The sequence below is a fragment of the Periplaneta americana genome, chromosome 1, assembly GCF_040183065.1.
Source record: "Periplaneta americana isolate PAMFEO1 chromosome 1, P.americana_PAMFEO1_priV1, whole genome shotgun sequence".
In the NCBI taxonomy this organism is placed as follows: Eukaryota; Metazoa; Arthropoda; class Insecta; order Blattodea; family Blattidae; genus Periplaneta; species Periplaneta americana.
Window position 1 is genome coordinate 195,085,420 of NC_091117.1, and position 15,863 is coordinate 195,101,282.

General features: G+C 36.0%; 1 protein-coding gene across 1 annotated transcript in view; it reads left to right on the forward strand.

Annotated features, from left to right (window-relative positions):
* LOC138706093 (catalase-like) overlaps positions 1 to 15,863 on the forward strand; it is an 84,623-nt gene that overhangs the window by 65,344 nt on the left and 3,416 nt on the right. Inside the window, exons 5-9 of the mRNA XM_069835052.1 lie at positions 3,873 to 4,052; positions 8,638 to 8,829; positions 8,916 to 9,068; positions 11,114 to 11,349; positions 15,314 to 15,446. Of these exons, the coding sequence (XP_069691153.1) occupies positions 3,873 to 4,052; positions 8,638 to 8,829; positions 8,916 to 9,068; positions 11,114 to 11,349; positions 15,314 to 15,446 (894 nt within the window). The remainder of the gene's footprint in view (positions 1 to 3,872; positions 4,053 to 8,637; positions 8,830 to 8,915; positions 9,069 to 11,113; positions 11,350 to 15,313; positions 15,447 to 15,863) is intronic.

Below are 15,863 nucleotides of genomic sequence, written 5' to 3' on the forward strand. Positions count from 1 at the left end.
TCATTAGCTTCTAACCGTGGATAACGAGAAAGACAGGCTACGGCGCGACGTCACATTCTTTGTCATAACATGGCCAACATTTAACAAATTTATATATAAATGCACATTTAACATGAGTTTAGTATAATAATTCCTTTGTGTTTCAGAACTTTGAACATGCATTTATATTAGACGATTGTCAAGATGACCATGACAAGACCATGATAAACACGTGACTCCAATTCGTGTCGAAGCCTGTCTACGTGATCACAGGCAATGTTTGCAAAATGATGATTCGTTTCGACTGCGTGCTGTCATTGAATTCCTTATTAAAGAGAAAAAAATCTGCTGCTGAAATTCACCTCAGACTTCAGCGTGCATACGGAGATGTGTGCATGGGCGCCAGCAGTGTTAGGAGATGAGTGAAACATTTCGAAGATGGGAACACGAGCATCCAAGATGAGCCTCGTAGCGGTCGCCCTCGAACTGCCTTCACTGAACGCAACAAGGAAGTTAATGAGTCCTGGGATGCATTCTGGTTGAATTTCCTGAACCTGGAGACACCATAAATGTTGTCCGTTATATCCAGACATTTTTGAAGCTCGTGTTCATTGTGCGAAAAACGACCTGAAAAGAAGATAATCCTGCAACACAATAACGCATGGCCTCACATTGCTCGTGTCACCATGGAGAAAATCTTCTGCATCCTCCATACAGTCCCGACTTGGTACTCTCCGACTACTGTCTTTTCGGTTCTCTAAAGGAACAGCTGCGAGGCCAACGCTACGTCAATATCTTCAGGAAGCTGGAACGGACTTCTACCGCAAGGAAACTTTCAAACTTACAGAACGGTGGGGAAAATGTGTTCAAAGAAATGGAGACTATGTGGAAAAGAGACAGAAAAGTCTGTAGATTAAATGATGTACCTGGTTGTCTAAAAAATAAAAATTAAGATTCATAACAAAGGATTCCTCATGACTTTCAGTATGACCATCGTACATGGTTTGAAATTTTAATAGTGGCAACACTGCTGTGGAAGCGAATCGAGACGGAATGAATTATTCTCACTTCTACTATTATGTTAGTCTATGCCTGACCTACCTCACAGTAAATGGACTTTCTCTTCCGACTCAAAACGCATGCGCTGTGGCGAGAAGAAGATAGTCTTGTGTGAGTTACCGATCTAAACTGTTGTGTTTTCGTCATGTTCACAAAACAGAAACAGCGAAGTTGGTTGAAAATTCAATGTGTCCTGGTCGCACACAGTGGCGGCTCGTGCCTTTCTTGGATGAGTGTTCACAAAAAAAAAATGGGTAATGAACACACTGATATATTCTCGTATAGCTGAGTCACACGTCAGAGATAGAGGCCTAATATCATGTACCAAATCCACGCAAATAAAACCAAAATTAAAACATTAAACAAGAGTAGAGTAAAATTAATTCATAGGACTCACCTTCACTGCTGTTGTAGATGGTGTTGAAGATCTAGATTTATTTGTAGAGAAACTCCATGCGCCTAGTTTTGAGAAATGCAAATTTATCAATAACTTTATTATTGAAGTCTCTGATGTCGTTAACAAGTTTTTTTCCAATGCCAACATAGCCAATGTATTTAATCGGTCTTCTGTCATGGTGCGGAGGAATGTTTTAATCCTCTTTTAATTTAACACACAATTTCACACACATCCGTCTCCAAACTTCAAGTGTTACTGTTTCAACTTTCAATACGCACCAATGCAGCTTGTATTTTCCTTACTTTGCTGAACAAAAGACAACAGAATCAGAACCCGCGCGTAACGGTATTTTGAAAAGAAGAAGTAAAGAGAGAAAACGAGGAAAGAGGGAGAAAGGAACAGGATGCCAGATCCAAGGGAGATGGAGCATCTCTGTTTCTCTGTCACTAGCACGTTAAGACCTGTGCGAGCAGAGCTATTGTAACCATTGTAACAAACCAGAAAATATTCTCGTCTCAGGCCATTTCACCCTGCTAGAGAAAAATTGTGCGAGCTGCTGTCAACCTGTCCAATGGAGATTTAAAGACACACGACACACGAACGGGACATTCTCTCGAGACGAAAAATGTAGGAACGTCATTGCACATTGGAAAGGAATAGATGTTATAATATTAATACAGTAATACAGGTATGCTCAAAATTGTAAAAGCGCCGATTACACGGATGATGCTGCACTGCATAACACACACAGTGTAGGAACTGGGCTCCGCAACTACATTGCAGCACCGCCCGTGGCATCGCTCTCACTGTCTTACAAATACGGATAATAAACTGAATTTGAAAAAGTAAATATTCAGTTATTACATTATTTATTATATTTTATACAGTTATGATACTATTATATCATAGATAATGTTATTTTCGTATTCCACATTCAACATGTGTAGGCCTATTCTTTTCTGCAAGTAATTGGAAATCTATTTCCAACGAATTTACTGCAATGCACAAAAGATTCTCATCTATTAATCGGGATCTATGTTTGGATTTTTGGATTTAGCAACCTTCATTCTCGAAAATAATTGTTTGCACACATATTTCGAGTGACAGCGAATAAGCTCATCTTGGGATATTGCGTTTTGTTCATTTTTTAATATTTCTATGCTTGGCAAGTCATATTCTCCGCATTTAGTTCTGAATTCTACTTGACTTTGTAAATCAATTAACTCGTCCTGGAACTGCACTCTCACAGATTGTACTAAATTTATTATGAAAAGATTAACAAAAAGATTAATATCACTTTCCATACGTCTAAAATCATTAAATCCATGTTCTGTGAATTCACATTTGAGCTGTTCCAGTAGTGAGATGTAATTAACTATATTTTGTTCAGGCACCATAGATTTCTTTACAAGTTCACAACGGTTTTTAGTGCCTTAGCTAATTCCCAACATACTACATAACTTGATCCTAAACGCAGACTCTGAATTCTTCGACTCTCTTCAATATTTGGCGTATCATGAAGTGCTTTCAATTCTTGAAACTGTAGTGCACGTTGCACTCCTGAAAAAATATTTATAACATGTATTTCTATTGGAATAAAATCACCACAATAACAATAATTGTACTAGTAATAATAATAATAATAATAATAATAATAATAATAATAATAATAATAATAATGTTGATATATGAATACATATTACAGAAAACAACTTCCCTGTCACTTCGGCATGTTCTGGATGGCAGAACGTATAATGTTTTATGTTGCTCAGTAGTATTCCTGACAATACCTTACAACATAGTAAACACTTTACGCTTTAACAACAAAAATATTCTTCCTCCCACACTGTACGGAATGATCGTTTGCTTACAGAAGGATTTGACTCTGTCATTGTCCCCACTGTTCGTACGTTTACTAAGTACTTGATCTGCCTTCCGCAGTCATCCGTCGAGCTTCGAACGAGGAACAGCACGCTCTACATTCGAAGGCTGCGATTACAGAACGTAATCGGGAGTCAGAGAATGAGCATACCTGCAGTAATATGTATGATTATTGTTGGTTTTTAATGTGTTCACGTAATCTGTGCTCATATAGAGGAACCGCCGCTGGTCGCACAGCAAGACAATGTCATGAAGGTCTTGTTGAAACGTGGGGAAACAGCGTTACCATACAGAACAGTGGCGAGGTGGGTTAGAGCTTTCAATGAGGGACGTGAAAGCGTGGCAGACGTCGCCCTAGTGTCAGTGACGAGCAAATGCAGGCTGTTGATCAGTATTGATGCTATTGTGAGGACGTGATATAGAGGATGTCTCAGTTTCAATATCCATTTTGTAGGAAAGACTTCCTAAAAAATTTCAATCACGGCTGGCTGATCAGGGTAAATAATTGGTAACATGTCACATTTTTTTAGTTGTGTTGCGGGTTGTGGTGTTTCAGGACGCGAACATGTTCTGGGACTTCATCTCGCTGCGTCCCGAAACTACTCATCAGGTGATGATCACGTTCTCAGACAGAGGCATCCCTGACGGCTATCGCTACATGCACGGTTACGGCTCACACACCTTCAAGATGGTCAACCACAAGAAAGAGGCCGTGTACGTCAAGTTCCACTACAAGGTACGCACTAAAAAGAATAGCATCATCATTTAAGTCGGGGCACACAAAATAATTATACAGGGTGTTTCCGAGGTGGTGTTACAAACTTTCAGGGATGATGGCGAAGGGCACATGTATCAATTTGAGATAAGGAACCCTGACTGAGTCGAAAGTTATAAGCAAAAATAGTCCCGTCGCTCTAATTTCCGGCAGCCAATCGCGTTGCAGGTCGGTTACATTTAAACGTGTGGGTCTTGTGATTCGCTGAGGAAGACGTTATTCATTTCTTAAGACTCGACAAATACTTAATATAATCGCACGCCATTTTGGCTCTTTCGTTGGCGTTCGCAGAAAGCACACGAAGACGTTATTTGCCGCTCAATTATTTGCTGAATTACAATGCGTTTGATTTATTATCGTAGGAGCTATGACATGATAATGTTTAACGGCGTGACAAATAGATTCCTAGTATGCTAACTCGGCAACGAAAGAACAAAAATGGCGAACGATACTACCTACTTAGACTTTATAGAGCCTTCACTTCCTAAGACGTAAGCAAAGAGGAGGAGTCACGCCGGAAGTAACAGCGTCGCGACTAGCTAACTGATGTTATATCTTCTGTCACCCGACAATAACTGACTGTTCCTCACTCAAATTTCTTTCTCCTACAATAATAAACACGTGTGACACAAAATTGAAACGGTAAGATTTGAAAATATGAAAGCAAACAATTGAAAATGCTACGTGAAAACTTCTATGAGAACGAGCTTAATATTTAAAATTATAAAGCTGATTGTTGGTATCGTGAAGACATGACAATATTATATTTTGTAACTGTGGATTGTCGATCATCATTCATATTACACCAATAGTATGAAAGCACGATTATTAGCAGATTAAGCACCGAAATAAATTACTTTTAACTATTGTTAGTAAAGTTAGTCATTGTTTCAAATATTTAAATTTCATACACATTACATTACATTTAATATTAGAAAATTGCAAATAAACAAATATTGCTTTAAAATGACAAAAAAGACATTTATTAGTAAGAAACGACTTAAAAAAGGCAAAATAAAAATTGGCCCTATCACTTTGATTTACTCCAAATCACATTTATATTTATGCAAATAATTATATACTTCCACTCAATAAAAAAAGGCATTTTGCAAAACATCCGGGCTCTAGTTATAACTTATCTATGATCTTAATTAAGGTGGAATGAATAACATCATATTGTATTCTGGTAAAATATTAGAGGAGGCACGGCCTCCCTTACCTCCCCTGAAATTCCGCCGCTGGCCGAATGTTGAATGGTATGATTTTCTTATGAATGGTGGGTCCTGACCTGAGCATAATGTCTTCCTCCTATTATTGTCTAAATAAAAATAAGAAAAATCAATATCTACGAAATGGAAATGTTGCAGGTTACAAGGGCGAATGTTTCACATAGCCTATTCGTTTTGAAATTCCTGCCTCGCTTCATTGCTCGACCGTAAACATTTCAAATCATACATAAAAACCTTACTTTCGGTCCACGTAAAGTAAGTGTAGTAACTAATTCAATACGCGTTGTCAATTTCAACACGTTTTGATAGTTGGTATTGTAGACACACACACTAAGAGTCGAATTCATAGTCATCACTTATAAAATGAGCAAACACTTAAGTAATGAGCGATTCCTTAGCACTTATTTTTTTAGATCGTATTGCAGAGACGCTACTCTTTCATATGCACTGAGCATTCCCTTGACATCGAAAGAAATATGGCAACATGGCTAGACGTGAGCGCTTTTGTACATTCAGTTGTTTTCCAGCATCTTCAAATTGTTAAATCGACATTATTATAGTACACAAATACAGAAGTGAATACCACAGTCTACTATATACAGTCGCGAAGCTTGAGGTGTTTTTTTGCAAATCTCGTGATAAAGCGCTCCAAGCGGTTAGCAACTAGAAACAATAGACTGTCCATGGTCGACTTTGGACTATGTTGTATTTCTATCGAGTGCTGGCTCGTTGCGTATTTCACATTGATGCTTGTGAAATGTTCGTTATTGGTTGTAATGAAAATGTTAATGGCTAAAATATAATAATTGGAATAATAATATGGGACAAGGAGGAGACGTTTGTAGTGCTATAAATTGTAGCAACGGTAAGAGAAAGAGGCCAGAGTTATCCTTTGTCCGATTTCCGAAAGATACAGAAAGGTTCCTGGGTTTCCACAAGAATGCTGTGCAGAAACAAAACTCTTAATTTTGAAGTTCTTTGTGACTGTTAGAATACATTATATCCTTAAATTTCACAATGAAATGTTTCAGTCTAACCGAAAGGATGTTAGATACCGGTTAAAGTTCTGCTAAATTTCCAGAGAAATAAAGGTTAGGTCTACTTTTTTTTTTCAGAGGATATATTTTTAATTGTAGCTATTAATTTTGTTATTATTTTTATATATTATTTTACTAAAGACGTAGAAAAATTAAGTTCGTTTTAATTAAATTTATTGATCACGTTTTATTTTCAATTCTGGTGGGATTATTATTGCTTAGGCCTACTTTTTTTTTCAAAGGATATGTTTTTAATTATAGCTGTTAATTTTGTTGTTATTTTTATTTGCTGCTTTACTAGAGAAGTAGAAAAAGTCTGTTACAATAAAATGTATTGATCACGTTTTATTTCCAATTCTGGTGTGATTATTATTGCTTAACCTCATCCCACTTTGTTAACTACGTAAGCCTACACTACAAGTACCGGTACGCGTAAGTTACTCCATTAATTCATATTTCCATTATTATTGTTGTAAAGGATAATGCAAATAAATATTTATTGGTTTCAAAATTAATTATCGCTATAATCTTGAATGAGTGAAGCTATTATAGTAAATTTCAGTTCGTTTTGCACAAATAAAATTAAATTAACCTATTTCTTGCAGGTATCTTCGAGTTTATGGTGGAATTTAATATACTTCATTAAAATAATAAATTAACTTTATGCATTTAATATTTCAATAATGGAAGGAAGGTGTTAATTTTTCCAAAAGAACACGACAACGAAAGTATAACATACTTTGTCATCTGCTAGGAGAGAGATCTGCGATGATGAGGCGATAGTAGCGATCCTAGTGGTGGGCAACTACCCATGTTTGCATTTTTACTACATATTGAGCTTCGCGACTGTATATAGTAGACTGTGTGAATACTATAGAGCTAAAAATTATACAAAATGTCGAGAAAGCATTTTACAGAAGAAGAAAGAAGTGAGCTAAGAGAACTAGTTATGAAATATAGGCCTACATATATCGTCGAAAGTAAAAAATCTGACAATTGTTCTCTCCAAAATAAAAAAATTGACATGGGACAAAATTGCAGTTCAGTTTAATGCAAACTCCGGAAATATTCCTGTAAGTAAATCATTTTAATTTATTTTTCAGTTATTTTTATGGTCAACAAAAGTGGAAGTGGTATAAATAGAAAATTTTAACAGCTTATTCCTGGGGTAGAATACAAACGAAAATGCAAATAACACTTTCTCGAATACTTTTCGAAAAAAAATACCACTTAAACCTACCTGAAATGAAACTGTAGCATAAAACCTCAAAGCAGTATTTTCAGTAGTAGTGAAATCGGTAAGCCTCATGGTTATATTGTGAATTTCAATGAGAGACACCGGAATATCCACAACAATGTTCTGGTCGAAACGGTATCTCCTCTTAAATTGTTGGTCATTGTACATCTCTAAAGGATTTTCCATATCTCTGATATATCTTTTGTTTTGCCGAAATACATTTTCATTTTTATTTTCATTATAGGACTCAATAAATTCATCAAATCATAATCATCATCCATTGTATAATAATAATAATAATAATAATAATAATAATAATAATAATAATAATAATAATAATAATAATAATAATAATAATAATAATAATAATAATAATAATGGTTCATTTTAACTGGCAGAGTTAAGGCCATTCGGCCTTCTCTTCCACTCAACCAGTATGATAGAAAATTACTACAATGCTATGAATATAACATAATTAATACAATACAATTCAAAGCAATACAATACTACAATACAAGACAATATAATACATAATTAATATAATACAATAACAATTCTTTTCATCTTCACAACACCAATAAAATAATTATGTAATAATAATAATAATAATAATAATAATAATAATAATAATAATAATAATAATAATAATAATAACAATAACAGTAATAGTAATGATAGTCATACCTAAATTAAATATATACTGACACTATATATGTGTGTGTGTGCGTGTGCGTGTGTGCGTGTGCGTGCGTGCGCGCGCGTGTGCGTGCGTGTGCGTGTGTGTGCGTGTGTGTGCGTGCGTGTGCGTGTGCGTGTGTGTGCGTGTGTGTGTGTGTGTGTGTGTGTATATACTGAATCGGCTGATTACAATGCATATAAGGAAAGAGTTGAGTAAGCTGACAAGCTACATTATTTGAAGAAGTGTTTACTTCAGTGGGATTTATGAATTGGAAATGATTATAAGCAATTGTTTAAGAGTTTCCTTACAATAAGTGTTGACTATGAATTCGGCCCTAAAACTTGTGGGACGTTTGTATTTGCAGACGGACCAAGGCATCCGCAATCTGTCTTCTGCCAAGGCTGCCAATATCTCTGGAATAGATCCTGACTACGCCATCCGCGATTTGTACAATGCCATCGCGCGAGGGGACTTCCCCACCTGGACCTTCTACATCCAAGTAATGACGTTCCACGAGGCGAAGAACTTCCGCTGGAACCCATTCGACCTCACCAAGGTAAGATCCACGAATACAAATTCGCAACGTGTAAACCTATAGCATCTATCAATTTTAACTTCATTCTGCTGTGAACTCTTCTTCAGGTTTGGCCGCAAGAAGATTTTCCACTCATCCCGGTGGGCAAGGTGGTTCTCAATCAGAACCCGTCCAATTACTTTGCAGAAGTAGAGCAAATCGGGTTCAGCCCAGCGCATATGATTCCAGGCATCGAACCAAGTCCCGACAAGATGTTACACGTGAGTGAAGTAATGATACGAGCTCAGGAGATTGTTAAGTCTGGGGAATTCAGTTCTGAATCGCTGAAGCAAAGCACGCGACTTCTTTCTAGATAATAGGGTAGGTCCAGGGTTCAGAAATCAGTTGTTACAACACTCATCAATGAAGTGTCACTGCTTCACGATATGTTGCCATACCAAAAGACATACAGAGACGTGATTGTGAATCAATTCTATTATGTGTGTATCTAATGCCTAGTCCACACCTTCGGAGTAACGGTTAGCGCGTCTGGCCGCGAAACCAGGTGGCCCGGGTTCGATTCCCGATCGGGATAAGTTACCTGGTTAAGGTTTTTTCCGAAGTTTTTCCTCAACCCAATATGAGCAAATGCTGGGTAACTTTCGGTGCAGGACCCCGGACTCATTTCACCGGCATTATCATCTTCATCTCATTCAAACGCTAAATAACCAAAGATGTTGATACAGCGTCGTAAAATAACATACTAAAAAAAAATCTAATGCCTACCCACTTCACTTGCGTGATTCGGGTCCCGCGTACTGCGCATAGATGGCAGGACTGTGACCCATTTTCAAGTTGCACACCACTTCGGCGGGCCACGCTGTTCATGATGTGTATATGTGAAGAGTTATTTTGTGTACTAGGGTGAGTGTATGTGTAAGTGTAGTGTAGGGAATGGGTGAGAATGATGATGAAGGTGAGGAAGGGAGAAGAGGAAATCCGGTGCTGCACGTAGCCTACTCTGTCGAATAGCACCAAGGGGGCCGCCAGATTTAACGTCCCCATCAGACGGACGAATCACTATCAACAGTGACGTATGCCTTCTCTTCATATGCACTGCAGGCATATGCAGGCATATTGGTACACAATTTAGTGATTAGTTGTGCATCGCCATCTGTTCTAATCCCGAGGAGGAATTGTACAGGAAAATTTCTGACCCCGCAGGGAATCGAACCCGGGCCGGTTAATCTGGAGACAGACGCGCTACCACAGAGCTAACCCGGCGGACCTGGAAAAAAATGTACTTGCTTAGGAGAGAAAGTGTTTCCTTTGATGAAGTAATAAGAAATCGATCCATAAAAATTCTGAAGTGATCTTAATTTGAAGCAAGGCTTTTACCTTATTTACTAGAATCTGTTCCTTTCGCATATCTAAATGATTTTCTTCAATGGAAACATTCTCTCCACAGGCACAGAAGTTTCTCTGAAACTTTGATTTCATAAACAAATAAATAAATCTACAAATGCGGTAGACATCTTCAGTGGCGAGGCAAACGTGGCCGAAGTGATAGGCCTATCGACGTGCCAGTATCAGCCCAGGTCAATGGCATTTAAGTGTACTTAAATGCAACAGGCTCATGTCAGTATATTTACTGGCATGTAAAAGAACTCCTGTGGGACAAAATTCCGGCACACCGGTGACGCTGATATAACCTCTGCAGTTGCGAGCGTCGTTAAATAAACCATAAAAAAACAATATTAATATTGTGACATAATGTTCGCGTGACATTGTAATGCAATGTGATAAAATATCTGCGGTACGTTCTGGTTGTGACAAAAAGTTCTGACACCGAGCATCAAGCAATACTTGGTTCAATAACCTACTGTAATTGAAGTTACTTTATTATTTTGCGTTTTTAAAACATTTTAGATTTATTAATGTTGTATCTAAATAATGTATGATGGTTCCATAATCGTTTTCAGTACAAAGGAATTGAAACGCTTGTTATCTCATCAGTGTTACAAAATCCTTATTAACTAGTTGATTCGATACAAATTGAGTAATTAGAGTATAGTAAAGATATTCATAACGTACTACCACAGTCTAATATATAGTCTAGGCCTACAGTCACGAAGCTTGAGTTGTTGAGGTTGCTAGGAACAATTGACTGTGCAGGTACTATTTCGCATTGTATGTAAAGAGGCGATAGTAGCGATCCTAGTGGTTAGCAACTATCTATGGATGCATATTTACTACTATTGAGCTTCGTGACTGTATATATTAGACTGTGGTACTACTGTAACTGAAGATAATAATCGTTTTCTAGGGACGACTATTCACGTACTCGGACACTCAGCGGTACCGCCTGGGACCGAACTATTTGCAGTTCCCTATAAACAGCCCGTTTCGCTCTCAGATCGTCAACTTTCAGCGTGATGGACCGCAGACATTCAGTGACAACCAGAAGGGTGCCCCTAATTACTTTCCAAATAGTTTTGGAGGACCTAAGAATGATCCAAGTTCTGCCATCTCTAGTTTCAATGTCACAGGAGACGTTGCCAGGTAGAGTATTTTACTGTTTTTTTTTAGCTCATTAACGGAGGAGGTAACTTAGCATTTGGCTCAATTTATGTTGGCTAAAGAAATTTTATTACTCTTTCACGGAATTTAGTTATAACCAGGGCCGGATATTTATGGAGATCGCGAAAATCACGACATAATAGATATACAATCGATTTTTACTAATCTTTACGAATTAAGTGATTCTGATTAATAATATGCTGATAAAACAATCGTGACAAATCGCGAAATAGTGTTTTAATAGCGAAATATGAACGCATTCGCGAATTATTACTATTGCGTTGTTTTATAATGAATTTCATATTCTGAGTTCTTTTCGGATTTTTTTTTTACTTGAATTTGTTATATATCCAAGTACGCTACATTACATGGTATTCCAGGTGTTCTGATTACATTAGTGAACTCAAAAGACGGTGAATTCAACATTTCACTAATAATTTGAAAGTGTTGATTTGAGGGCTGCAATTTTTTTTTTTTTTTTTTTTTAATGAATGTGTGTTAATACAGTCTCAATTCAACAAATATTATCTATTGGCCATACCATACCTTTACCAGAATCCAACAAACCTTTAATGTTAATTATTTGGAAAGTAATATTTTTATTTTTATTTGTTTAGTATGCTGTGTCTTTTGGCAACCCTTACTGAAGGGCAGCTACCCTTGTGGGATTTATATATTTATTCTGATTGTTGTCCTAAACAGTGTAAATGTCCGATTACACTGGTCAACAAAATTTAAACTTTTGTCTGTTAAAAGGGAAACAATGGGTGATTCTAAGTCAAATCTTTTTACAGAACTTTTCCATCACCCAGGGTTTTAGAGTAATCATATGAAAAACATTTTTCGTATCTATACATTATAATATTACGATATCTTAGCTGAAATTACATTTATTGACCTAAAATGTATGTGAAACATATTTTCGGCTGTACTTCGCCTGAGGAACATCTCTCTTCAGTATCCAACAATAGTCTGCCAACATATTTGAACATCATTTACCCTGATAGTGCCTTTCCACTTCCACAATGTCCTGGTGGAAACGCTCCCCGTGTTCGTCACTCACAGCCCTAGGTTTTCAGAAAAGAAATCTAGATGGGAAGCAGAAAGTGTACTTTTAAAACATATTACATCCCATTATCTTGTAGTTCTCAATCATCTCACTGCAACTTCTCTGTAGTTCTCAGGCCTGAAGTTTCCTAAAAAGTTCGTGACAACATTTTTTAAATGTAACTATGCAGCTGCTTCTTGCATATTTAACTGGTTTTCAAATTGCGTATCTTTCATCAGTTCCCTTATTTAAGGTCAACAAATATTCTTTCTTTTAGTTTAGCTTCACTGATTCTTGGGAACTTATTTTTCAGGAAGAGAAATGCACTGCCATCACGATCCATTGCTTTCACAAAATTCTTAATCAAACCTAGTTTAATATGCAGGGGAGGCAATAAGATTTTTTCAGAACTTACAAGTGGTTGGTGGAGAACATATTGTCCTGGATTAAAGTGATTCTCTCTTTGTCCAGTTCTTTTTTATATAATGATAACTTTTATCTCTGCTATCCAATTTGCACAAGAAGCAGCAAAATTTAGTACAGCCAAGCTGTAACCCAAGTTAGATAGCTAACTTTCAAATCCCAACATATCCTCCAAGAAAAATTGTCACACTTGTTAGTGGATAGTAAAAGCTTCATATTCTCGTAATTTTCCTTCATACCAACTGCATGAGCTAAAGCACTGGATGGATATTTGTTTCCATTATGTAGTAACGCTCCTTTCAAACTTGTTTTTGAGGAGTCTATAAACAAAAGCCAATCCTCAGGTTTATGCTCAACACCCAGTGACTCGAACAAATTCTCAACATCATTGCAGAAAACTAGGTCCTCCTCTTTAGAAAACAAATGCTCAAATTTCTTTTGGCGTTGGCGAAAGAAACTTACTTTGGTGTTACCTGCAGCAGCTTCCAGCCTTTCAATCATGAGGCGAGTAATTCTGCCTTGCTCTTACTTAAACCAAGATCCCGAACCAAATCATTTAAATCCTCCTCTGTTAGAAAGTGAGGTTCATTTATAATATCGTCTTGCACAAAATCTGGATCATTCTGTAATTCATTCTGAACATCAGGAACACTTTGAATTACTTCAGTCAATGTTATGTCATCTGATGGAGTCGGTATGGGAACTCCTGGCCCATGAAGCACCGGCCAAATTGCAGAAACTAAAGATTTATATTTAACAGTGTCTGGACTTCAAACTTATTCCAGATATATTTGTCAAACAGAAGTAGCATTCTGTCAAATGATCCTTAGGTTCGCGTCATATCATAGGGACTGCAAAAGGTATATGACGGGATCCTTTTAAGCAGCCAGTTAATAGTAATCCACATTTGGCACAACAGATTTCCGGGGCCCATGTCTTATTCTGGTCTAGTTTGTTGTTAAAATAACAGTCCTAACCTCTCCTAACTAGAGGAGTAAAATTTGGCCTCTGAAATTTTAAAGTGAATTCACCACACACTTAACAGAAGTTGTTTCTATCAATAAGACACTTTCAGGACATGTTTCTTATGCATTATGCACTTACACACTACTCCTTACAATGCACTATTAGATATGGTATTATATACTTCTATCACAATTCAATGACAACGGAAGAGAGCACAGGATTAGCTTCTTTCATTAAAGAAAGTTTCTATTCACCTGGGAAATTTACCTTACAATCACAGTTTTGTGAGGCAAATGTCATTGTTGTTATTCGTGAATTCACCGGCAACAATATCAAACGTTACAAGTTAATTGTTGATACAATGTAATGAAATATAAATGTAAAATACGCCTTCTAACCAGCATGTTATATACCAGAAATGCTAATAAATAGGAACAAATTTATTTAAAAAAAAAAAAAATGATGGGTGATGGAAAATTTCTGACTTCATTTTTGGAATCAGCAGATGGCAATACATAAGAAACACCCGACATTATTTATTTAACAAAATCATTGTTGACCAGTGTTATTAAAGAGTCATCTAAAGTTAAGTATTTAGGCATAATTTTCGATAAACATTTAAAATGGAACCAACACATTAATTACCTTTGTAATAAATTACGTAAAATAGTATATTATTTTGTTTTATTGAGGAATTACTTGTCAATAAGTTTATTATGTACAATATATTTAACTTTATTTCAATCGGTAATTATGTATGGAATTATAGGATGGGGTAGCTCATTTAAATCCAATTTTAATCCACTTTATTTATTACAGAAGAAAATAATTAAAATATGTCTTCATAAACCTATTGATTTTCCATCTCAAAATTTGTTTCTAGACTTTAATGTGCTTAACGTAAGACAAATTTATTGTATTGTATTAATAAAATTCATACATAAAAATCGAAATAATTTTGAATTGTATTCTCATAGTTATGAAACAAAAGGTATGAATTCTTTAAGATTGTTTGAACCAAAATGCAACACTGTTACAGTATTTACTCATAGTAGTAATTTAGGCCCAAGAATATATAACAAATTTATATTTAAATATCCTAATCTTGTCAATTCTAATAGTTCTAGTATTAAATTTAAAAAGTTATGTATGGATTTTATAAAAATTGAAAAATTGTAAATTTAAATTTATAAACTATAATTGCACAGTAGACATAAGACAAATTGTATTGTATAATTATTAATTTCAATTCAGGAATCCGCACCTGAGCACGAGTTTTGCTCTTTCAGGGGCGAGCTAAAGTTTTTCTGTATATATTATATTTTATGTTACGATTATTAGCAAAATAACAAATAAATAAAATAAAAAATATATATCATACTGAGTTAATACTCCAATTCCAAAATAGTTGTATTTTCCACAATTTTCATATCTGTGTATAAAAATTTGTTCACTGGCTTGGTATTGAAGAAAGTAGATACTTTTCTGAGACAGAGGTGGTTATTGCAGGCACGACTCCGGAGATGAAGACAACTTCAGTCAACCCTCCCTATTATGGAGAAACGTGCTCAAGTCCGACGAGAGAGATCGATTGGTACAGAATATCGTGGACAGTTTGAAGAACGCAGCGGATTTTATCCAGGTTTTCTTTCTTTTTATTACAACACGAACAGTGATGTCAATCTATTTTTTTTATTTATTTATCTAAACGATAACAGCTCCCTGTATTAACAGGCTGCCACAAAGACAGAGCATATTGTGCAATAGGCAGTTGGAAGTATAAATAATATACGAGTTTCAAATTTCGTAATTTTATTAGAAATAACTTTTTATCTGATTGAAAACTACTTATTTATTTAATTTCGTTCAAGTTTAATTTTATCTTCTATGTAGGCTTAATAACCAACTTCTAAAATGTCAGAACGTAAGTTCCCTTGAAAATTCTCACATTTGTAGAAGTAAAGTAATAATTAATTAAATACAGTAGGCCTAATTACTATTGCGAGACATATTTCCCTCTGCTACAACGCCTTTATTCCCGTAATCTGAAACGGTTAAG